At 30.6% G+C, this 26231-nt stretch overlaps 3 protein-coding genes and 1 pseudogene across 3 annotated transcripts; 3 read left to right on the top strand and 1 right to left on the bottom strand.

Moving 5' to 3' along the window:
• Nucleotides 1-2859: 2859 nt before the first annotated feature.
• On the top strand, nt 2860-4624 carry LOC125852448 (chalcone synthase 2). Its single transcript, XM_049532174.1, has 2 exons — nt 2860-3167; nt 3487-4624. Exons 1-2 carry the CDS (start codon nt 2990-2992, stop codon nt 4476-4478), a joined length of 1170 nt encoding a protein of 389 aa, XP_049388131.1. The 5' UTR covers nt 2860-2989; the 3' UTR covers nt 4479-4624.
• Nucleotides 4625-5398: 774 nt separating this feature from the next.
• Nucleotides 5399-7073, top strand: LOC125852453 (S-adenosyl-L-methionine:benzoic acid/salicylic acid carboxyl methyltransferase 3-like; annotated as a pseudogene).
• A 1865-nt stretch (nt 7074-8938) lies between these two features.
• Nucleotides 8939-11833, top strand: LOC125852459 (uncharacterized). Its single transcript, XM_049532183.1, has 4 exons — nt 8939-9020; nt 9496-9605; nt 10369-10644; nt 11739-11833. Exons 1-4 carry the CDS (start codon nt 8970-8972, stop codon nt 11776-11778), a joined length of 477 nt encoding a protein of 158 aa, XP_049388140.1. The 5' UTR covers nt 8939-8969; the 3' UTR covers nt 11779-11833.
• Nucleotides 11834-16186: 4353 nt separating this feature from the next.
• On the bottom strand, nt 16187-20357 carry LOC125852471 (cellulose synthase-like protein D1). The gene is made up of 6 exons (XM_049532192.1): nt 19754-20357; nt 19024-19453; nt 18463-18840; nt 17761-18136; nt 17283-17679; nt 16187-17146 (listed from the first exon to the last, which is right to left on the bottom strand). The coding sequence occupies exons 1-6, from the start codon at nt 20341-20343 to the stop codon at nt 16201-16203; spliced, it is 3117 nt and encodes a 1038-aa protein (XP_049388149.1). The 5' UTR covers nt 20344-20357; the 3' UTR covers nt 16187-16200.
• Between the last annotated feature and the right edge of the window lie 5874 nt (nt 20358-26231).

Below are 26231 nucleotides of genomic sequence, written 5' to 3'. Positions count from 1 at the left end.
AATATTAATCACAACAAAATCAATTCCAAACACACAAAAAACCCCATGAAAAGTGACTTTATATTAAGCTTTTTTGGTTAATGGATCGTTGTTTATTGGCTGATTAATTGAATTTACCAAAACTTATAAACTAAAGAGAAATGATATTGCCAAAACTCACTTGGTGGCAAAAACTTGACCCTGCATCATACCTAACACCTTTTCAAATTTTTGTTTTTTATTTTTAAAAATCACTTAATTTTACCTAAGGGTGGATATAATCGGACGAGGGATGTCAGATGAACGAATTGACCTGAATTGTGATGGGTTAAAATGCATTAAAAAGTGGGTTGACCTCATTATTTGGGAGTATGTTATGTTCAAAAATGATCTTCAACAACAATTAATTAATAGCAATAGCTTAATTAACAACAACTAACACTCTTTGTAAATGTCCCTAAAGCGTATATATCAACTCACTCTTCTTTTTTAGAATATTTTGTAGTAGTTATTTTTTTTAGATGGAATTAGGGGTCCAATATCAATTAATAAACTATATATATAGAAATTACTATGCCAAAATAAATAAGATAGAGATATCTTTATGTGAAACTAAAATCCTTCTTCCACAAGGAATTAACTAAAAATCTCAATCCACTCTTGTGTATTTAACTCAAACTTCACTAAATGTGCGTTTAGTCATTAAAAAAGAAAACCACTTTATAAATTTTAAAAATTGAAATTGTATTTTGTTATATACTTTTTACAATAAATATTTAACATTGAAAGTAATCTTTTTAAAAATTATGAAATTTAATTGTTCCTCTCATAAATGAGATTTTTTTATTTTTTTTATATTTTAGAAAGGAAGAGGTAGATACATAAAATAAAAACTAAAAAGAAAAAAAAAAGAGATGACGTTTTAACTTAATTTATAGTCCACACATCATACCAAATCTTCCAACACCACACAATGTACCTACTTAACAATCAAACACAACAATTAATAAACCTAACTTCGTTCTTTTTTTTTTTGGGTACGAAACATCTTTATCACTTTGTCAAATTAATTTTAACTAACCTATGTTTTGTGTTAAAATCATTAACATTCCTTTACTCTTAATTAATTCGAGTGAGGAAAAATTTATTGAGAGCGACCGCCCCACAAATGGACCATTAAAAATCGGGTCCATATAACCATTATGGTAAAGTTTCTCCAAGTAAATAAAAATCCAAATATGATTTTTAAAAATTAAGAAATATACCTTACAATTAGAAGATTGAAGTACTTAATTAGTTGACAATGTAAACACTCGATGAGAATAATGAAATCTCATTAGTTTAGAAGGTAATTACTTAGATACGCTCTAGTTTTTAATATTATGAGTCATATCAAATTTTGGTATGTTCAGTTACATTTATCTCGGGATATATGATGTCAAAATTAGGTGTAATTTATTCTAGATACATTGTATTTAAGTGAATTCGCATGTATCTAGGATACATAGACAAATCTCATTTGCTCCCTCTCATCTTGCTGGCCACTCTCCTATTTTTTTTGGTATCCCAGATACATGTGAATCACACACTAGATACATACACATGTATCTAATATAATTCGCAAGTATTTGAGATACATGACTATCTCCCTCTCCATCTCGCTCGCCTCTCTCCCTATTTCAGTGTATCTGGTAGCAAAAATACATGTATCTAGGTGTATCTTCCGGAATATATGACAAATGAAACTCTTAATTCATGAGAAGATACGTAATTATTTGAAAGTATAGATATAATTAATATATATGGTATGAGTATATATCTAATAAAGATAGTTGTTTTATGTGATTTTGTTGGTCACGCCTTAATTAGATATTGCAATGTATATATCTAGGTGTATCTTCCTCAATATATGACATAAAACTCTTAATTAATGATAAAAATACATAATTATTTGAAATATAGATAAAATTAGTATATATTGTCTGAATATATGTCTAATAAGATAGTTTTTTATGTGATTCTGGTGGTTATGTCTTAATTGGATATTGCAATGTTAATTTTAAATTATTATATGTAACTATATTGGAACATGTTTTTTGTAATGAAACTCTTAATTAATAATAAGATACATAATTATTTAAAAATATAGATAGAATTAGTATATATGATATGAATATATATCTAATAAAGATAGTTTTTTTTATGTGATTCCGGTGGGTACGTCTTAATTGGATACTGCAATGTTAATTTAAATGTATATAACTATATTAGAACATGCTTGTATATATATCTAATATGTCCAAGTTTAGCATATAAATTTAAAGGTACTTTTTTACTTACCACATTAATTAAAACACTTATATTATACGTGTTGTACTCTTGTTGTGACGTTGATTTTTTGTTATCATGTCTAAAAATGATTTAAAAAATTAAAATAATCCATTGGATTTTTATGAACATATTGACCAAAAATAGTGTGACGGTTTTATTTTGAGAAGTAGGTAGCATTAGTGGCAGATAGAGCTTTCCGATATAAGTGCAACAAATATATTATTAAGTTATACACATCGTTAACGTAAGGATTTTTTTTATCATCGATCAGATCATTTTTATTTGTTATATAATATGTCATTCGACTTATTTATGTAATACTAATAATGTATAAAACTTAAATTTTATTTTTCTCGTTATTGGATTTGGATGTGTTAAATAATTTAACTGATCGACAATCTTAAATCGAAGATGAAGAATATTTATCATCTGAACAATCCCGCTCAGTTACGGAAAAGGAGAGTTGGGGAAATATCATGTGCCAGTTGGACCGAAAAAAGTTGCTCAAACACGTGAATACTAGCTACCAGTTTGTTATGGAAATTTTTTCTATAAATATCAAAACCTCCATGCAAGTACACATCAACACAAGCCTTTTTTTCTTCTTCACTTGCTAATATTTGTATAATATTTTTGGTATTTTCATATACATAAAGTTTAGTAAAAAAAAAACACGAAAATGGTCACCGTAGAGGAGGTTCGAAGGGCGCAACGTGCAAAGGGGCCGGCTACTATCATGGCCATAGGCACGGCGACTCCTTCGAACTGTGTTGATCAAAGCACTTATCCTGATTATTATTTTCGAATCACTAATAGCGAGCATATGACTGAGCTTAAAGAGAAATTTAAGCGCATGTGTAAGATATATAGTTATTTTTTTTTAATTATTGTTATCATATAGTATTATAACTGGAGTTTAGATGATTAATTACATGTGTTAATTCTAGTCTAGATTATAATTAAATAAGATATAATTACGTAATACCAAAACTATGTTCTGGCTATTGATAATTGAATGGTGTTCCTAATTAATTGTATCACACGTGATATACTTTCTTTGATACTAACTAATTAAATATCAACATACAACAAAGATGAATTTTTTGGGGTTTTCTCGATCAACTAGTAAAATTTTACTATTATTATTTTTTTGATTAAGTTTTCCATTTAATGCAGGTGATAAATCAATGATTAATAAGAGATATATGCACTTAACAGAAGAAATTCTGAAAGAGAACCCAAATATTTGTGAATACATGGCTCCTTCACTTGATGCTAGGCAAGATATAGTGGTGGTTGAAGTGCCAAAACTTGGCAAAGAAGCAGCCCAAAAGGCCATTAAAGAATGGGGCCAGCCCAAGTCCAAGATTACCCATGTGGTCTTTTGCACCACTAGTGGGGTGGACATGCCTGGGGCTGACTACCAACTCACTAAGCTTCTTGGTCTTCGACCTTCGGTCAAGCGACTCATGATGTACCAACAAGGTTGCTTTGCTGGTGGGACTGTTATCCGACTGGCAAAGGACTTAGCTGAAAACAACAAGGGTGCTCGAGTCCTTGTTGTTTGCTCAGAGATCACTGCAGTTACTTTTCGTGGTCCAAGTGATACTCACTTGGATAGTATGGTTGGACAAGCCCTTTTTGGTGATGGGGCAGCTGCGATGATTATAGGTTCAGATCCATTACCAGAAGTTGAAAGGCCTTTGTTTGAGCTCGTCTCTGCAGCCCAAACTCTCCTCCCTGATAGCGAAGGTGCTATTGATGGTCACCTTCGCGAAGTTGGGCTAACATTTCACTTACTCAAAGATGTTCCTGGATTGATCTCAAAAAATATTGAAAAGAGTTTGATAGAAGCATTCCAACCATTAGGCATTTCTGATTGGAACTCTATCTTTTGGATCGCTCACCCTGGTGGGCCGGCAATTCTTGACCAAGTTGAACTAAAATTGGGCCTAAAGCCCGAAAAACTTCGGGCTACTAGGCAAGTTTTAAGTGACTATGGAAATATGTCTAGTGCTTGTGTTCTATTTATTTTAGATGAAATGAGAAAGGCCTCATCCAAAGAAGGGCATAGTACCACTGGTGAAGGCCTTGATTGGGGTGTACTTTTTGGATTTGGGCCTGGGCTTACAGTTGAGACTGTTGTGCTCCATAGTGTGTCTACTTAGTATATATATTAAGGGGGTTATTAATTAAATTGATTATCTATGTAATAATCTTAAATTTCTTATATTTGGTGTATCATGCATTTGTTTTGTTTTCAATTGAACTTTGTAATGCATATTGTGTGTAATAAAAGTTCATTTCCCCTTAATCTCTTGTCTTTCTTGATATAAATTTTTGTCCATTGCAAAATTTCTAAAATCTGGCTAAAAGATAAGTTGTTTAATTAAGAGGAGATAATCTAACTGAATGATACATTTCTATATTTTGTTAATAAGAAGTATATATTGGGAAGAATTATATTAATTGGCTTCCACTCGAGTCATAAACAAACATATGGGTATTTTTCATGGTGCAATCTTTGATTTTTTTTTATACGTTCTCTCTGTTTTATTATATGATACTGTTTGACTTGACACAAAGTTCAACAAAAAAAAGAAGAATTTTGAAATTAAATATGTGGTCTAAAATAAAACTTAGCTATTTATGTAGCGACAAATCATTTTATTAAAGATAAAAGAAATAAAGTTTAAATTCTTTTTAATTATAGAAATGTAATATTCTTTTTGAATTAAAAAAAAGTATGTCATATAAGCTGAGAAAGAGGGAGTGTGTTTTTACCATTTTATATTATTTCTTAAGAAGTATTGTGTCGAGAAAATTATGAATAAATAAAAATGAACGGATAAAGTATAATTAGGATTAATGGATAACTTTAACCTTAGCCCACACGAAAATAAAGTCTAGTACGGCCTAATTTACTACCACAAATTTACCCCTAACATGGATTACATTTTATTGGACATAATATCCTTACTAGTACTAAATATATTGGGTATGCTTTATTTGTGAGATGGAATAAATAACGATATAAGATATTTTATGAGATTATTTTAAGTCAGAAGTAATTGATTGATACATAGAAATGGAAGTTACTAAAGTTCTTCACATGAATGGAGGAATCGGAAACTCTAGCTATGCAAAAAACTCTTTACTTCAGGTATATATCATTACACACCTATTTGCTTATCGTTATTTGAAATTTTAGTGAAACACTGAATTTCTTATCTCATGTCTGTTTTTCGTGGAAAAATACAGCAAAAGGTGATTCTCATGACAAAGTCAATAACAAATAAAGTTATATCTACTCTCTACAACAACCTTTCCCCAGGAGAAACTATACGTATTGCGGATTTAGGTTGTTCCTCTGGACCGAACACTCTCTTGACAATCTCTCAACTCATTCAAACTATTCATGAAGAATGCAAAAGCAATGGCCAACAACAATCCCCGGAAATTCATGTTTTCCTCAATGATCTTCCTAGCAATGATTTTAACACCATTTTTCGATCGTTGCCAACGTTCTATGAAGATTTGAGGAAACAAAATATGGGAGGAGATGGATTATTTGTGACAGGAGTTGCTGGTTCATTTTATACTAGACTTTTTCCTTTCAAGACTTTACATTTTGTTCACTCCTCTTATAGTCTCCACTGGCTTTCTCAAGTATGATTTGTTAGAGATAACATATTTTTATTTACTTATAATCTCCTGTTTGACTAAAGATTATGAAGTCAAAACTTGAAAAATTGAATTTTTGAAGATAATTTTCAAAAATTAATAAAATTTCATGGTCAAACAGATATTTGAAAATAAAACTTCAAAATCTAATCCAAATTAAAGATACAAATGCTAGCCAAATTATATGTCTTCAATCAACACACTCCCTAACATACGAATTTATGATAGGTTATATATATACATATATTCAATTTAACATTTTGCTTTTAGTTCGAACTATATATTATCTAATAATATCATTTACGTCTTATTTTGAATAGATGATTTTAGATTTGAATTCGTCTTTGATAGGTACCTGATGGAATAGAGAGTAACAAAGGAAATATTTATGTGGCAAGTACAAGTCCGCCAAGTGTGGTTAAAGCGTATTATGACCAAATATGAAAGAGATTTTGTAAATTTTCTAAAGTATCGCTCGAAAGAATTGGTAGATGGTGGATGTAAGATATTAACCATATTGGGCAAAAAAAATGAAGACCGCTTTAGTAAAGGAGCTTGCTACCTATTAGAGCCTATGGTGAGGGCTCTTAGAGAGTTGGTTGTAGAGGTAGAAACTTAAACTTGTAAGATACAATATGACATATCATTCGTTTTATTTTATTATGTGACAGTGTTTGACTGGATGCATGGATCAATAGAAGAAGAGAAAGTGTATACATTCAACATTCCTGCATACTATCCATCTGCTAGAGAAGTGATGTATATAGTTGATAAGGAGGGATCTTTCACCATTGATATCTTGAAAACTTGTGAACTCCATATAGATGATTTTGATGAAAATATGGCACAATGTGTGAGAGCTTTCACTGAGCCTTTGCTTGTTAGCCATTTTGGTGATAATGAAATATTGATGGATCAAGTGTTCCACAAGTGTAGGGAGATCTATGTCAAGTTCATGACTATAGAGAAGACCACATTCACAAATGTTATTGTCTCTTTGATTAAAAGGAACTAGGGCAACTATTTTCCCTAGCCCTATTCACTTTTGTTATTCTATAGGCACGCGTATATGATATCAGGATCTGTGAGAGAAAAATGTAAGAAAACTTATCAACTTGACATTTAGCTCGAGTATGCTATATTTGGTTATTTACTAAAAGCATCATCCTTTGAAGATGATTGATTGATTGTGTAGTGTGGAGTGTATTTAGAAAATATAAACGGAGGATATGTATTGTTAGATTTCATTTGTATATTAGGTGAATTTTGGCATATATCTTAATGAACTTCTATGTATGGGCTCGATGCGCGCTTGTATAGTGTGAATAGACTTATCTTATAAGTTAGTGGCTTTACCTATTTTTGGATTGTTTGTTGTTGGACTTATTTCATTTTTGGTTTCCTTATTTGTTACTTTGTCTAGTTTAATAAAATTTCTTATATCAGAAGTTTCTCAAGCTCAAGCAATAACTTTTTTTAGTTAGAGACCAACATTTTGAGGCTAATATGTGATTTGCTTAAGGACCTACACTGTTTAGATAAAACCTTTCTCATCATTAATATATTTGTTAGTGGCGATTGTGATCCCTCAAGAGAACTGATGACTGCATCAAAGATGTAGTGCTTCTACATCTAAGACTTCTTAAACTAAATATGATACTTATAATCGCGACAAAGCCGCATCACTTTTTATTTCCATCACTATTACTTGTGATGTACCTATAGTGAAAGAATTTGATGACTCTTGCACTATTTTAAAAACTATCAAACCTAATCCAAAAATTTCAATCTATCAAAACTCAACCTTAAAACGGAGGTCGATAAAATCCTAGTGGGTATATTTTTCCTACAATAACTTATAGTAAAAACATAATATTATTATTATTATTGTTTGGCCAAGCGACCTAAAACATAAACATGTTGAGAGAAAATCTCGCCCTAAACATAACTGTCTAAACGACTACATTGTGGATGCTATTGTGTTGTTGGTATGAGAAGAGAAGTCTTCAATTTATAGAGTTCTAAATGTTTTCTCTAAGGAAAGAATAATCAAATATGGAAGAGAATTATATTTTCCCTTTCAGGAAAAATTAAAACATTTATTGTAATACTTTGCCTTTCCTCCTTTAAGAAAAAAATAAAACTTAAAATATGGTAAGACAATCAGGGCAAAAAAAAACTCTAACACGTCCACCATTATCAACTTTTGCCGTTGCCACCGGTTATTATCAACTATCACTATCCTTCCACCATAACCATCATCCTCACCCACGAGTGTTATGATTGTCAATCACTACAATCAGCTCTCATCACAATTGGCCACCATTTAAAATTATCACCCATTAATTACCATTACCACAATGATTATTAATTACTAACGAGTATCAACAATCACCATCATCTATCATCACCACATATTGCAAAGCATCACCATTGGCTCTATCACTATCATCCACCACAACTAATCAACTTCTACCATCAACCATTACTGCCACACATAACACCGCTATAACCTGCAACATCACCACCTACAACCATTATCGCTAGCCATCATCACTATCAACCATCGTATAATTTTTAAAAAATATTCTTTTGATATGTATTAGATTAATTTAGTGTTTAATTAATTTTTAAATAAAAACAAGTTTTATGCATTCAAATGTTAAAATAATCAGTCTTAACTACTTAATATTTAGATGTGTATTTAGATTAAGACATAAATAAACGATTTTAAAGAAGAAAGAAGGATAACTTCCTTCCTTAAATCCCATAAATTTTCCATACATTTCGAGTACTTAAACCTACCTGTCTCATGTTCCATTCTTTTAGGAACTTAATAACCACCCAAATAAATAAATAAATAAATAAAATTTAAATTAAAAATTTATTTAAATATAAAATAAATCTCATCCTCCTTTTCTCCCTTTATATGTACAATATAATTAATCACTAAAAGTGATTTTCTTTTTCTGTGTATGAAACAATTTCTTCCACATTCCATCCTTGTGAAAATGGCCTTCAGAATGGTAAGGGAAAAAAAAAAATCATTACTATTCTTTTTCTTTTGTTTTTTTGAGATAATTAAAATCGAGCTATAATTACGAGTATGTCTTATAGTTGGAATTACTACATTTTTAAAGGTTCTATTAAATTTCTGATATCTATTTGAAAGATCAAATCGAGTCATTTTTAATGAATTGAGACCTAATGTAATCGCATTTCTTTGATCTAGTTGTTATTTCATAATCAACAGAAAAATCGTTTTTTTTTATATTGATCATATAGTTTGAATTGCTAGGTTTTTTATTTTCAATCTATAATCTCGATATCTATTAAAAGATCAGATCGAGTTATTTGTTCAATTGAGATCTTATAATATTGCCATAATATTCTCTAATCCCAATTATGTTTTGGTTACCAACATATAATTTTTTTTATTTATTATTTTTAAATATTGACGTTAACTTCTGTATTTATTATTGTCATTCATTGTTACGACAGAGGTATTTGAAATCCATGACGAATGCCTTCGCGGCGAATCGATCGTTTGCTTCTTCTACTGCTCCAAGATTTTCCTCTGCTGGTGGTTCTACTCATGTCAATCCTAAGAAGTTCGTCTCTTTTAACTTATTTTTAAGATTATAAATTTCATATTCCGAAGAGAACTACCTATAAAAAGTTATCATTTGAGTAAATAACTTTTAAAAAAATTCATACGATTTGTCAAACAGGTTTTTGATCCATGTCATTTTAATGTGTAACATTTACTCTTAATCTTGACACAGTAATATAATATCAATTCACTTTACATCATCAAATCATCTTTACATTTGTAACAGATAACATGTCTTATTTTCAAGATTACAAATCTCACATTTTAAGATAATAATCTGTAGGTATCTTTTAGGTGAACCTTATTGTGTAAATGGCACTTCTTCTAGTTATAAATAAGGCATAATACATAACTATGTCATTTACCTTATTTTCAGCTGGCATCTATGTCCTTCAATTTTGAATGTGCAACAAGTAGACACTTAAAGTTGTATAAAATTGAGTAGATATAAAACACATGCATCCTACGTGACATAATACATGTAAGACTCTACGTAGGACATAAATTTCCAGGTAGCATGCCACGTAGGATGCATATGTGTATTTATCCAATTTTATATAAGTTAAAATGCCTACTTATGCACCCCCAAATTAAGTTGGAGGACGTAGATATTAGCTGAGACCAAATTAAAAGATACGTTATTTATGTGTTATACATATAAATAATGATCTAAGTTGTCTACACTATATAACTGACCTGATTATGAAACTATAATATTGTCAGTACATACAACTTAAACTCGATATTTGATCATTTGAAAGGTTGTCAATGACTAATGGGGATATGGCACCAGTGTATGTATTGGGTGGAACATTAGCAGTGGCAATAGGACTATGCATTTTCACAATGAAACAACAATTATTTCATGGTCCTGGAGTTTTTGTCACCAAAAAAAAGAGAGAAAATCTTGCTGAAGTTGATTTCCCTGATGCAATGGCTAGTTCTGGTACTAAGTATATTGACAAATCTGTCTTGAGGAAATTTGGAAGAATTCAAGAGCCTATTAATTCTCAATATGACATTGATCCTTACACAAGGTATAGTTAACTACTCCTTCCTTTTCGCGAAAAATTACGTTTTATGTCTATTTTTGAAAATATTTACGCTATGTATGTAGTCGATACTTTATGTTTAGACACAGAAATTAACTCGTATTTGTGTATAAACATGTTTTATACACTTTATATGAGGTTGATACATTATATATATATAGGAACTTACATAAATCTTTATCTTACTAGTTTAGGAGTTAATTACTTATTAGATACACTCTAGTTTGCAATATTACATACTTTGCCAAATTTTGGTGTCTCCAGTCTCCAAATTTGTTCAGATACATGAGGTCAAATTTAGGTGTAATTTGTTCTAGATACATTGCATCCAAGTAGATTCGCATGTATCTTTGATACATAGCAAATCTCGTTCGCCTCCCTCACCTCTCTCTCATCTCGCTTGCCACATCTCATGTATCTGGTATTCTAGATACATACGTATCACTCCAGATGCATATAGATACATGAATCTAGTGTGTATCGAGTGTGCTTCGTATGCATCTGGGATACATACGAATCTCGCTTGTCTCCCTATTTTTTGTGTATCTAGTAACAAAAATACATGAATCTAAATGAAAGATACACATAAAACTATATATATATATATATATAATGATCCCCCCAGATATAATATTGTATATTGGGCTACGTACAAAAATAACAACCCAATATAGTCCCAAAAGTGAGGTCTGGAAAAAGAATAGAATGTACACAGATCTTTCCGGCCACTTTCTCAGGTAGAAAAACTTATTCTAAAAGACACTCGACTACGTACGATGACATGTTTAACAATACATAAATGCTATGTAGGTGCTCATTATTCTTATTATTAATGAATTTTTCCATAAGAAATTTAACAAGTTTAGTACTAGCTAGGTACATTTTTACTACATTATCTATTTTGGTCCAAACAACCTGATATATATAGCTAAGGTAAAGATAAAATCTGTATATATTTTGTTTTCGTCAGATTTTATTGATGAAATTATCTTAAATATATTGTTGTATATATTTTAGTCCGTCATTCCTTTCCAATCCTTTAAAATGATAAAATTTGTTTATTTATTTATTTATGGCAGGCCAAGAAAAATTGAGTCCTTGAAATCAGTTGGAGTTTGAGACAAAGTTGGAAAGTCCATTGTGAAAATAGATTTCCCTTTTTCTAAATTAGTTTCACAATAAATTATTTTTGTTGTTACTTAATAAAGGGCCATAAATTTGAGGAGAATAGTTTTTTTGTATTTCAATAGATTCCTTTTTTATTTCTATTTCATTTGATTAAGCATGTATTTCAGCTTTAATTTGAATGATGTTGGGATCGAATAATCAAAACGACGCAAATTCTCAAATAAATAATATAACAAAAAAAAGAATTGTCCTTTAATTAAAAAAAGATTTATATTTTAAAAAAACAGTAAATTAACATGCATATATATATATATATATATATAAATATAAAGCGTGCCACCCACAGAACAAAATTGGCTTGTGGTGCCACGGTAGGAGGACAACTTTAGAAGGTTGATGTTGCGGGTTCGAATCCTATTTGGCACCCACGAACTCTAAATCCTGGATCCGCCACTGTATATATATATATAACCTTTTTCTCCTAACTAAAAAAATCAAGTATAATATGGGGCACACGTGAATATTGTTATTTTACTTGTAATTGGGAGCTCACTGTAGATTTGTAATTTATTTTGTTCGTTTTCATTTGTCATTATTATTATTTCACTTTTATGCTTCAATCAGGCCTATATTCGCATTTGAATGATGCCAATCGAGATGGCTTTTTCAGGGACTGGCCTCTTCCCTGAGGCAATCCCTGGGATTCAAAAGAGTGAGAAGGAACTTTCTCTGTCCTATGCCCTCATCACTAACTATTCCCCTTATCTTTGCATTTCTTGATCGGTACTCTAAATTTTATATGCCTCTAAATTGTGATTAATATGAATATTCTATAACAATAATCTTAAATTATGATAAATCTTGAAAATGATTTGAAATAAGTAAAATGTTGAGGATAAAATATGAAGAAAAAAAAATCTCGATATGCTAAAAAAGTGAGAAGTGGCCCACTTGAATTTTACTTGAAATTGTGGGCTCCGCTTATATTTGCAATTTATTTCATGCGTTTTTATTGGTCCATTTTAAATTTTGTATGCCTTTTAAATTATGATTAATATGAGTATTCTACAACAATAATAATATTAATTGATATATAATCATAAGTCTTGAAAATGATTTGAAATAAGTAATTGAGGATAAATTATGTTAACCAATTGCAATAAAAAATTAATGTTATTGGGCTCATGCACAACACGGATATATATATAAAATTCACATTAAATATATAGGATCCTTGAATTCAAATAAATAAAATATATAAGATAAATATGATCAAGATATATGAATTTAAAATACATATTGATAACTGAAATTGAACTTTATTAATGAATCAACTTCTTTATTTATTTCACATCAACAAAGCTCACAACATAAAACTTATAATTAAGTGCTTATTGAGAAAACACATAATGTTTCCCCTAATAAAACATTATTATTATTATTGAAAATTTATCATTAGTGACAATTATCATGACATGCTTGTTGAGAAGAATAACATTTATTTGGTTTAACCAATTTGCAACACCATAGATCTGATGGTTCAAAAGCCCTGAAGCATGGATAGAAATCTTTTACCTCGACGCCTACACGTTCATCACCTGCATTTCATAAAAAAAAAAAAAATCGGTTAACTTCTATATACTAACAATTCATAATAATTTAAAAGTATAAAAATGTATGTGAACATACATTGACGGAGAGCCCAACAAAGAAAAGAAAATTAAGCAAAGTAGCAAAATTGATAAAAAGGAGAATTTTGTAGTGGCCATGAAAGATATGATTTAATATTCAAAACTGATAAGATACTGAAAAATATGTATGAAATTGTCCAAAATATATAGCCATTGCAATTACTTTATTTTTGGTAAATGATGCAAACTAATGATTAATTAATCAAGTTATTTCCTAATCTATACATCCATAGAATCAAAGATATAAAACAAATTGGGCAATAAAACTATTATATCCTACTAATTCATTCATCATTTTTATAAATTATTTAATTTCCTAAAATAACTCTTCCATTCCCTTTTACTACTAACCTCATTAATATCTTTTAATCTATTTTCCTAATTAATTGCAAATGTATTTTGGTTTTTGATGCAAAAATGAATAAATGCATGTTGTATATGTGTATTTTAATTTTTTTTCCTTTTCTAAATCAAGTAATTAGTGAATGAGGTAAATAATACGAAAAAAAAAGTTCGAATTCATATAACCTACATAAATTAAATATGGAGTTTTGAAAACTTCATCATGATTTAAGTGTGTTGCAATACTCTTTTTGTTTTGTTTAGGATAGTTGTTTATGATTAAACAATTTAATTCTTTGGAGATTGTGTTTAATTGAGGTTACATTCTCCATGTATGAAATGGAAGTGTTATGGTTAATTTTGGATAAAATGGGATGAGTCTATAAAATAAACAGATTTGGACTAAAATGGATTAATTAAAATGCAGATCATTACCTAAGTCGCTTAATTCTTGTTAAATTTTAATTTCTTTGTTTGTTATTTTATAATTTCTTAGTATCTAAAAAAATTATGTTTTTCTTTATTATAGAAATTTATAGCATATCAATTATTATTTTTAAAAATGGGAATATTTTGACAAGATTTAATTTATCATGGGTCAATTTAAGTTGTATATCAATCCATTTTTAATACGTTGAGCAAATAAAGGAGCGAGTCCACGATCAACTCAAACTTAAGTGGGTCGGGCGAATGTTATGAATGAGTCTGAACCAATATTGATAAATCAACAGGATTAAATTGCTATATCTGATATCTGAATTAATAAATAGCATCTAACTTGTAAAAGCAAAATAAATTGGGAAAACTATACCAATTAGATCCATTAGAAAAAGTATTTATCCAAATTAGACCCAATCTAAGCTATTTACCCTAATTATTCTATTCAAATAACTATTGTTTCTTCATCCTTGATACCATCAGAGTATGTATATACTCTGATAGTAACAAAGAGGAAGAACCATTGCTTTAGCTGTTTTTAACTACTAATTCACGTTTATTGCTTGATACATCAAAATATGCATATACTCGGATATTATTAAAGAGGAAGAGGCATTGCTTTAGTGAAAATACTACTGAGTTACTCCTTGATAGAGTATATATATACTCTGATGACATCAAGGATGAAGAAGCAATGATTTCGTAAAAAGACGGCTTAACTACTGCGTATTTGGGATATATAACAAAATCTCGCTCAACTCTCTCCTTATTTTAGTGTATCTGATAGTAAAAATACATGTATCTAAGTGTATTTTTCTCAATATATGATAGAAATCTCTTAATTAGTGGTAAGATACATAATATTTTAAAAATATAAGTAGTAATAATAATATATATATATATATATATATATATATATATATATTAGTGAATTATGTCTAATTATATAGTTTTTCCATAGATTTGTGCTTATTGTGACTATGCTTAGGCAAAGACAAAAATGATTGTTATATGAAAGACAAATGTCACACAAAAACAAAATATTGAGTTATGACTCTTTGCTTCTCCAAAACTAAAATATGTTGAATTCAAACAAATTGACTAAGGCTTCTCTATCACATTGTTTCAAATCTAATTTTTAATTAACGGACTAAACATATAGAGATTGATTGTTATTATTGAGTCTAGATATGTTGCCACCAGCTAAAAATGACCAAATAAAAGATATTCTTACTAAATAGTAAATCCCTCATATAAATGAGCTTTAATTTCGAATATATTTACAACAAACTTAGAGCATATGACATGTACGCTCCAATTTGAGGAACGTTAAGTCCATATAATTAATACATATGGGACAAACTTGCCAGTCTATAGATTACATTATAGTTTTGTTACACAAAATATGAACAAATAAACTATGATACACTTGACATCATATCTAAAGAATTGAGGAAGTACCAACATGTTTGTAGTGCAATTGTTGAGATCTCTCCACCCTTAATTAAGGAGGTTCGAGCCCCTGAAAATGAAAAAAATATCATATTGGGAGCATCATCTCCAAAAATGGACTTGCAATGCACGAATTCAGATTTAATCGATCTTGAAATGGATAACAAAAAAAAAGGATAGGGGAGAAGTATGTGTAATTCTCCTTATTTTTTTCTTTATTGATAAATAAATACCATTTTAGCTATCAACTTTCCTCCTTTACATTAACAAAATATGGGAACCCTACAACACTACATCTAATTGATATACTTAATAACTTTCTTGTAATAGTATAAAAAAAAATTACAATCATGAAAATTCATGACCTTTTCCCCCATCACACAATCAAAAGAAAACCAAAAAAAAGAAAAGAAAAAAGTTACCCCCGAAAGACATGATACAATAAAATTCGTCTTTGTTCTGTTGTTGTTCATTCTTCGTACCGTTGATTCTAGATATTAAAGTTGCCACCTCCTTCAACATTATTTTGAAGAGTAATCCAAAGCAAAGAAACAGTAATAGCAATAAGGCCTGACCATATATATATAATTGTTGAGACTCTTCCTTTTCTTCCCATCAATCCTTTAGCAAATGGATATAAATGTGACAATACCCAAAAGCTAAAAAAGACACCTCCAAATAGCCTGTTCCATTGTGGTATAATACTATATACTGTTCTTGATATGCCAATAACAAGTGCCATTATGTTAACAACCATAATTGTCAATGGAAGTATAAAAAGACTTGTCCATTTCACTACATATAAATCAGCATATATGTCATCTTCATCTTCACCAGTAGATTTAGATGTCAATGTGAATGAAATCTCAACACCAGCTATAACTTTCAAGAATCCTTGTATAACAGCAGCAAAGTGAGCACTCGTACCACCGATGAGCCAAAATTGTTCATTACGCCATAGTTCCTCAAGGCCTATACCAGACCATTTGACTTCAAGGAGGGAAATGAGGACAAGAGTGACAGTGATAAGTAAGAGGTACGAAAGAAAGTAGACATTGAGGTTTTGTACAATGAATTGGCCAGTGAAGAGACAGAAGGCTGGGATGAAACAGTAGACAACAAGGAATATTGAGGTGAAAGGATAGACACCAACGTTGAAGTAGGCAATGCGTTGTAAGAACTTGAGGCGAGGGCTGGCAAGGATGGGATTGTTACGAGAGTAGAAGATCTCGACTGAACCAGTTGCCCAACGGAGAACCTGGTGTAAACGATCAGTCAGGTTGATAGGTGCAGTCCCACGGAATGCATCTCGTTTTGTAATGCAGTAGACAGATCGCCATCCACGATTGTGCATTCTGTATCCTGTCACCACATCCTCTGTCACTGATCCATAAATCCATCCTATTCTATCTCCCCATTCTGTTTTGTCCTCAAACCTTTCAATCATAAACACATTAGTAAGTGGAAATGTGTATAACAAATATCTAATAAGTTGATAAAAATCCTAAATTTAGTAAGACAAACAAGTTGAAACGGAGGGAGCAGAATTGTATAAAGAGTTTTTTGAAGTACCAGCAAGAGATGACTGCAATTGCCTCAGCTACAGTTGGTGCATCTAGAGGAGGACGCGGGATGAGCAAGGCACCAGGTGGCCTTCCATTTTTAACAGTGATGTGATCGGCTAGAGGCCGGCCTTGAAACTCAGCCACTGCAATTGACTCAACAAACATTGTAGAATTTCCAAATTGCTTTGGCAAGTCCAAGTCAGGATGTCCTGTTAAAGGTTGTGAATCGTCGTCTAGTTCTGATGGCAAAGCAACATTTTTAGCTTGTTTCTTGTTTTGTCCAAGGAAGCCGGTGTACTCATTAGCTCGTGGTGGATGGAAACCGTAGAGTGCATAGCGCCTGAACATACATCCAGTCCCGACGTATACAGGACCTTGTAGACCATCCAAAGCTCTCATATTTCCTGTTATCATAACATATATATTTCAAGTTAGGATTTTAATGCTAAAACACATTGTGATGCTTGGAAAGTTACATTTCTTACCATCAAAAAACACAGTGTTATGATTAGCATATCTATCAGATGGATCAATTCCTTCAAATCTTTGAGGGAATTGTAGGTAGCAGATACGATCACCACCACGGTCCATCATGTAACACATACCCTCTTGAATGGCCATGGAGTTGTAGACGTAATGATCACAATCCAAGTTGAGTATGAACGGTCCATTTGAAAGAATTGCAGAAGCTCTTACCAAAGCATTCATAGCTCCTGCCTTCTTGTTATGATCATAACCTGGACGCTTTTCACGAGAGACATATGCAAACATGGGAAGTCGGATGTCAATACCGGTGAAGTCTAATTGCTTCTCATTGGGACCTCCCATTATTGGATCATTTACCGGCACCTTGCTCATTATCTACAAGGATAACATAAGTACTATATGTCAAAAAAGTAACTTGGAAAACAAATAGGCGTAATACATAAACAGACACTCAAACTAGGCCTCAACTAGCAAATAAGCACTCCAACTTTGAGCATACACATCTAAACACCTCAACTCGTCTCCACTACGTCAGTTGACAACTCCAACTTTATGTGCCACGTTAGTATTGAAAGTACATGAGACTCATTAGGGACGAGTTGGACTGTTTAGTTGTCAGTTGAAACCAAGTTTGAGTGTTGTTTATGTATTACGCCAAACAAATATTTCAATAAACAAGTTCATGATAAAAATTACTGTACTTGCAATATCCCAGCATGGTCTCCTTTTTTATGATCAGCAATAGGCTCATACCATGTGCCAGGCCAATGTGTGCCATCAGCCATCCAAGTTGCCTTTTGAAACTTGAAATCTTCAGGAACACTCCCTCCATTGTTCTCCTTAGCAAGTGCCTTTTCCTTTTTTTCTTCTTTCGAGTTATGCATCTCGCATCTTTTGCGTATGACATCTGGTAGACCATTGATCCTAACCTTGAATTCATCATACTCCCTCTTGATCCAACGTCGATCCTTCACAAAATCAGGGCGTTTCTTGTTTTTCGTTGGATCTGTCTTCTGACTGAAGTAACTATCTGGATTTCTTGGCTCAATGTTATGTTTTCGACAAAATGGCACCCAAAGCTTTAGTGAACAATACAAAATGCTAGCATTAGTACTAATACACCGTTAGTCTAAAATTGATAACATGATAAGACAGTAACTAACTGTCTAACTACACCAATAGTCTAAAAGATCTTCACACCCTCGGTGTATATAACTTAAATCCAGTCGAAATTGTGATAGACAAGATGAAGACAAACTAACCTGACCAAAGATCACAGCCTCAGCCATGGCTTCAAAGTTATAGATAGCACCACCATCATCAGAGATGTAAACAGATACTTTCTCAACAGGATATTCGACAGCAAGAATCGAAAGTATAGTATTAGCCGTGACAAGAGGAGGCTCTTTATCAGGATCAGCTGTAGAAATGAACACATCAACTCCTGGTAGATCAGATCTACCATGAGGATTAGAAGGAGACGGTGTTTCGAATTTTTCTTTAAGTGCAGCTAAATCAGCTGATCTGTTTATAGGGTTGAATTTCGGAAGGATATCAAGAAGCCATGAAAATGCAAACCATAATTCACATACTATCGATACTCCCCATAGCCACATTGCATCTGGATTTGGATTAGTTATACGCCACGTCAAGAAGAAAATTAACACCACTAACCGGATAAGAATAAGCAATCTGAAAATTGAACAAAAATGTGTGATTTATAAAAACACAAAGATATTATATGCTTTCAACCAGTGAGTGGAGCCAGGATTTTCACTAAAGTGTTTAAAATATGAAGAAGTAAACACACGAAGAAGTCAAAGTCAAAAAATGTTCAACATCTATTATATATACAAAGGAGGTTTTGAATTCTGATGAACCTCTCGATCCTACCTGGCTCTGCCCCTACTTTGAAGAGTATCAATACCGTCTCATAAACTCATTAAAATGCACGAATGTGATGTACGAAGAAATATGTAAGGTATTTCGAACCTGTAGGGGCTAATGATCTCAGGAGGGACTTTACTTTTTCTTGTAAGTGGTTTCCATGGTTTATCCATAAAATCAGACATACTCATTCCAGTATCATGATCATATGAATCTTCATCTTGTTGCCAAAATGCATTTCCAATACCATATTTTCCTTTAGTTTCGAAAAGCCAACGATTATGATCAAAATCTTGAGTTTGGCTCCTTAGTAACATTGATTTATTATTATTCGATTTCAATACAGACACCCTACGATCCAAACCCGAGGCATTTTCCCCTCTTGCACCACCATCATCATCTTCACCTCCACGACTACCCATTCGCCTTTGGGACTCTGTCCTGAATCTCGACGAGCCATATGGTCCAGGACCATCTGGCTTGTCACCACTAGCATCGGCCCCTGGTTGATTATCAGGGGTCGGTGGCATCATAACTGTATAATTTATGTAATCATTTTGATTATCTCCCGGGACATCCAAATCATCGTCCCGGGATAAACTCACCACACGTCCACTGGACGTGCGTCGTGAGAATTTCACCGCCTGTGGTGGACGGTTCGGATCTGTTTTTCTTGGATTCGAAGAAGTCGCCATTGCAAATATTCTTCAATTTTATTTTTATTTTTCGAAAATTATTTCAAGAAGAAGTTTGTATTTACATCTTCATGGTTTTTTCATGCAATGATTTATCACAAACATAAAAATATGCACTGTTTCCTAGACATTAATTAGATTTTTAAATTTTTTTTTACAAATGAACAGTGCATTGTTGATATTCCTAAAATTATATGTTTTTGATTTTCAGTGGTTTCAAAGTTACTTATCAGTTTTCAACAAACATCACTCCATATTTTACTCTTAGCCTCTTCTTCTCTCCATATAAATTTATTTACGATAAATTAATAGATGCATGACATATGTTTATTCAAAAGTTTTTATCGCTTAATCATTGTATTAATGAATCATCTAACATGTTAAATCATTACTCCCTCAGTTTCATATTAGTTATCTACTTTTTCTTTTATAAGCGCTGTAAGAAATCATAAACGAGACCGTTAGTTTTACTAATTTATCTTTTAAGATTTTTTTTTAATTTTACAAACTAGTTTACACTTTCAAAAAATAATTAATTATAAGGGTTAAATTGAAAAAAAAAATCATTAATTCTTTTTTTGTTTGGTAAATTGTCAAGTAATTTGGAATAACTATTTTTAGTAATATGGAAAGCTACATCTAATATGGAACAAAAAAAATACTTATGTAACACGCTTTTTTTTCATATTTGTGCCAAAAAAAAAATCCATGAATTTCAAAAGTCTTTAACTAATCTAACATGAATATTTCTTAAATTTTATGTCAAGTCAAATAATGCCATGTAAAATGAGACATAAGGGTTAACTAGGATATCCAATTCCAATATAACTAATCTAAGCTAACATAAGTCTTTCTTAAATTTTATGTCAAATCAAATAGTAACATAAATGAAGATGAAAGAGTTAATTAGAATAACTGATTCCAATACAACTAATCCAACATAACCTAATCCTAGCCAAACTTGTCATCAAACCAAACGACCCCTTATACTTTCCTGTAAAGAACCTCATTCCCTTAGGAGTTGTTTGGTACGGAGATCGCATGTAGTTAGTTGTCCCATCATATATACGAGATAATTGATCCATCATTATAGTACAAACTACAAATGATTAAATAAATGTTAGGATCGAAATAAGCAGGTGTAATGCGGAGGCTAGCAAAGCAAATCTCGAAAGACCACGAGTAAGANATATTATTATATCAAAACTAATATAAAGAAAAACATTGAAACTTTAGAGAGAATAAATCTCCCCATAAACAAAAGTCTTAAACGATTACATTATGGATGTTATTGTTTTGTGTTAGAAGAAAACAAACCTATATTTATAGAGTCCTAAAACCTTTTCTTACTAGAAAAGGAGTCCTAAAGGAGAGAATAAACCAAATATAAAATAATATTATATTTTCCTTTCAAGAAAAGTTAAACCATTTATGGTAATGTTTTATTTTCTTTAAGGAAAAATAAATCTTAAATTGTGGTAAGAAAATCAGGGCAAAACCCTAACAAATCTCCCCTTTTGGCTTGAATTTTCTTGCATCATAATCTTGATCCTCTTTCTTCACACAATCTTCATGTATCACTGATGTTTACCATGATTTAAAAATTGATATGGGTTAAAATTGGAGCCCTGTGTTAAAAGTGATGAACAGGGTTGAAAGTGGAGTTCATGCGTTAAAAGTAAGATGCATGAGTTAAAAGTGGAGCTCATGCGTTAAAAGTAAAGATACATGAGTTAAAAGTGGAGCCCGAGTATTAAAGTTTGCAGGGGTTGAAAGTTGGAGCCCATGCTCTAAAATAAGCATGAGTTGAAAATTGATTTTGTTTTAAACGATGGAGCAGCAGGATATTGTTGAAAATATATTTGAATTTTTTCTCCACATGTAGTAGCACAAAAAACTTCATTATCATCACGTTGATTACAAATTGATTTGAAACCATCTTGAGCCTTTCTTCAACCTCATTGAACCATAGGACCTCGGACCATGAGATCGATGGACCATGTGCTCTGATACCACTTGTTGGATTATGAAGGTTGATTGAGCGTCATGCGGAAGATTACAATTTGCAAATCATATGGTTGATAAATCAGATAACAAAAACTTATACTAAAATCAAAATATTATTATATCAAAACTAATATAAAGAAAAACATTGAAACTTTAGAGAGAATAAATCTCCCCATAAACAAAAGTCTTAAACGATTACATTATGGATGTTATTGTTTTGTGTTAGAAGAAAACAAACCTATATTTATAGAGTCCTAAAACCTTTTCTTACTAGAAAAGGAGTCCTAAAGGAGAGAATAAACCAAATATAAAATAATATTATATTTTCCTTTCAAGAAAAGTTAAACCATTTATGGTAATGTTTTATTTTCTTTAAGGAAAAATAAATCTTAAATTGTGGTAAGAAAATCAGGGCAAAACCCTAACAGTTAGTTGTCCCATCATATATACAAGATAATTGATCCATCATTATAGTACAAACTACAAATGATGAAATAAATAATTTTGAAACTAATTGATATTTGTAACTAAATATCATATAAAATAATGATACATTTTATCTCGAAATTACTGTCCATCTTGCTAAATAACACCTAACTAGATAACTTACCCGTGGTAATCCATGACCTCATTAAGATTATGAATGATCATTTTCTAATATCCTAATATTAGAAATTTGGTAGTGTCACATATATTAAGAATTTGAAAAATTGTAAATTTCTTACTCTTTAATGACTTTCATGTTCTACATATTTTTTAATTATAATATTTGTTCTTTGATATAATTAGATTTTCAATAATGAATGATTTTTCGTAAATTAGTCAATTATCACTTCCTCTATATATTATGTTTCTACATATGCAAGCTAAGTATAAGATACTCAATTTGATGACCTATTTATTATATATTCTTTAGCTAAGTATATTGTGACTATTCCACGATGAGTTGTAATATTTTTAAAAGGTTGTGACTTTTCAGAAGGGTTGTGACTTTTCCAAAAAAATGTGACTTTTCAGAATGGTTGTGACCTTTCTAAAGAGTTGTGACTTTTTTGATGAATTGTGACATTTTGGAAGGGTTGTGGCACAATAAACACATGTTCATAAAGGATTCCCTCACATTTTAAACATCGAATTTCCCATATTCTCTGTTATTCTTCTTAGAATACCCAATTTAGTACATATTCTATATTTATTTATAATATAGTACCATAAATCATATTAAAAGAAGAAACCTTTTCATATTAAAGGTAAAAAAAAAAATAGGAGTAAAAAATCTAAAAATATGAAGAAATATAACGGGCTTAGGATTCCCTTTTATATATATATATATATATATATTACCTTAAAAGCATGAACTTCTAACTTGAATGTTAAATTACTATAATATCCCTAACTTAGGTAGTTACTTTTTTTATGAGTTGTGACTTTTTCGATAAGTTGTGACTTTTTTCAAAGGGTTGTGATTTTTCGATGAGTTGTGACTTTTTCAATAAGTTGTGACATTTCCAAAGAGTTGTGACTTTATAAATAAGTTGTGACTTTTCCAAAGAGTTGTAACTTCTCGAAAAGGTCATGACTTTTCAGATAAGACACAAAAAATCATTTGTTCATACTACCCTTTGTTGACTATAAGTAGAGGGGCTTCTTCTCATTTTTCAACCACAATTTTTTTAATCTTCTACTCTTCTTCTTCTTTCATTTTGAAATTTCTTATGTGATTTATTGTCGTTAAGTGAGTTCGATGTTTAACGGATATGAGGTACCAATGTTTTGATGAAGTAAGTCGTTCTATCCTAAGCGGGTATATACCATAACCTCGAGTACTTGAGGAAAATAATTTTGATGATATCATAATTATTTTTTTGCTTAATATATACATTAGTATGTAATGTTCCAATATATGAAGTTAACAGGATGTAGTCTAATTTTTTTTTGTCAACAATTTCTCTTGTGATGTAGATATATGTTTCTAAATATCTTTTTCCAAAATTTAAAAAATTGTCATGATTTGTTTTTGATGCTCAAGACAAAAAAACGACTTTATTTATCAATGTTACTTGTGTGATTTAGACTCTCATGGAGTTTGCTTCAAAATAGTAATTATTATATAAACATTGCCCTTTTGTTTTACTTATTTATTATTTCTTAATATTTTGGTATTTTAGACGAAGAAAAGTCCATATGACTTGTAATAACGCAAGTTGAAGTTTGTATTAGTTTAATTTTTATTATTTATTTAATAGTTAATTTTATGAGATAAATATTTTCATTAATGCAAATTTATATTTATATTTGGGTAGATATTTGTATTTAAATTAAAGTATTATATATGTCACAAATGTATTATCAAGTTAACAAGATCTTCTAATTTCAAAATATATTATTTTAAAATGTTCTGCATTTTTTTAATAAAAAAATCAAAACCAATGTGAAATATGTGAATATATAAAATGTAGTTGTTCTCTTTACATGTTCATATGACATCTAAAGAATTTAACGTGGAATACACATGCAAAGCATATCTGGTTACATGACAAGAAAACTACAAAACAAATATTGTCTATAAGATAATGTTGGTGAGATAAGACTAATTACATGATTTACCTCATCAAATTGAAATAAATGTATACATTGTTGCATTTAACTAGTAAAATTTTTCATTGACCATCTTCATAGATTTGCGTGAATAAGAAATATATATAAAGATCCACGTTAAACATTCACAAAAGAATCTGCAATATTATTTTTTGCTAAGCTTATTATTCAAGTCTTTGCTTAAATAAGCAATACTATTTACTATTTCATATATTTTTGGAATAGGTAATCACGTGCAACGCAAAACATGAACTCCTAATTTCAATGTTAAATTACTATAATATCCCTAACTTAGGTTGAGACTTTTTCGATGAGTTGTGACTTTTTCGATAAGTTGTGACTTTTTCCGAAGGGTTGTGATTTTTGGATGAGTTGTGACTTTTTTGATAAATTGTGATTTTTTTCGAAGGGTTGTGATTTTTCGATGAGTTGTGACTTTTCCAAAGAGTTGTGACTTTTTCAATAAGTTGTGACTTTTCCAAAGGGTTCTGACTTCTCGAAAAGGTCATGACTTTTCAGATAAGACACAAAAAATATTTGTTCATATTACCCTTTGTTGACTATAAATAGAGGGGTTTTCTCTCATTTTTCAACCAATAACTTTTTAATATTCTACTCTTCTTCTTGCATTTCATAATTTTTTGTGTGATTTATTGTTGTTGAGTGAGCTTGAAGTTTAGCGGAATATGAGGCACCACTATTCTAATGAAGTATGTCGTTCTATCCTAAGAGGTTATATTCCATAACCTTTAGTACTTGAGGAAAATAATTTTGATGATATAATGATTATTTTTTTGCTTAATATATACATTAGTATGTAATGATGCAATATATGAAGTTAACATGATGTAGTCTAAATTCATTTGTTTTTGTCAACAATTTCTCTTGAGATGTAGATATATGCTTCTGAATATCTTTTCCAAAATTTAGAGAATTGTCACGATTTGTTTTTGATGCTCAAGACAAAAGAATAACTTTATTTATCAGTGCTACTTATGTGACTTAAACTTTCATGAAATTTGCTTCAAAATAGTTATTACTATATAAATATTTCCCTTTTGTTTTACTGATTTACTATTTCTTAATATTTCAGTATTTTAGACGAAGAAAAGTTTATATGACTTGTAATAACTTCAGTTGAAGTTTGCATTAGTTTAATTTTTATTATTTATTTATTAATTAATTTTATGAGATAAATATTTTCATTGATATAAATATATATTTATATTTGGGTAGGTATTTGTATTTAAATTAAAGTATTATTATACATGTTACAAATGTAT

Source organism: Solanum stenotomum, unplaced genomic scaffold (assembly GCF_019186545.1).
Source record: "Solanum stenotomum isolate F172 unplaced genomic scaffold, ASM1918654v1 scaffold35404, whole genome shotgun sequence".
Classification (NCBI taxonomy): domain Eukaryota; kingdom Viridiplantae; phylum Streptophyta; class Magnoliopsida; order Solanales; family Solanaceae; genus Solanum; species Solanum stenotomum.
The sequence above is the reverse complement of the archived record's forward strand: the minus strand, read 5'-3'. Positions and strand labels throughout refer to the sequence as shown.

Excerpts from the sequence above, each read along its gene's own strand:
- LOC125852448 (XM_049532174.1), top strand. The coding sequence starts at position 2,990 with ATGGTCACCGTAGAGGAGGTTCGAAGGGCGCAACGTGCAAAGGGGCCG. Across the intron at positions 3,168-3,486 it reads AGAGAAATTTAAGCGCATGT|GTGATAAATCAATGATTAAT; the intron begins GTAAGATATATA and ends CATTTAATGCAG.
- LOC125852459 (XM_049532183.1), top strand. The coding sequence starts at position 8,970 with ATGAAACAATTTCTTCCACATTCCATCCTTGTGAAAATGGCCTTCAGA. Across the intron at positions 9,606-10,368 it reads ACTCATGTCAATCCTAAGAA|GTTGTCAATGACTAATGGGG; the intron begins GTTCGTCTCTTT and ends ATCATTTGAAAG. Across the intron at positions 10,645-11,738 it reads GACATTGATCCTTACACAAG|GCCAAGAAAAATTGAGTCCT; the intron begins GTATAGTTAACT and ends TATTTATGGCAG.
- LOC125852471 (XM_049532192.1), bottom strand. The coding sequence starts at position 20,343 with ATGGCGACTTCTTCGAATCCAAGAAAAACAGATCCGAACCGTCCACCA. Across the intron at positions 19,454-19,753 it reads GAGATCATTAGCCCCTACAG|ATTGCTTATTCTTATCCGGT; the intron begins GTTCGAAATACC and ends TTCAATTTTCAG. Across the intron at positions 17,147-17,282 it reads ATTGCAGTCATCTCTTGCTG|GTTTGAGGACAAAACAGAAT; the intron begins GTACTTCAAAAA and ends TATGATTGAAAG.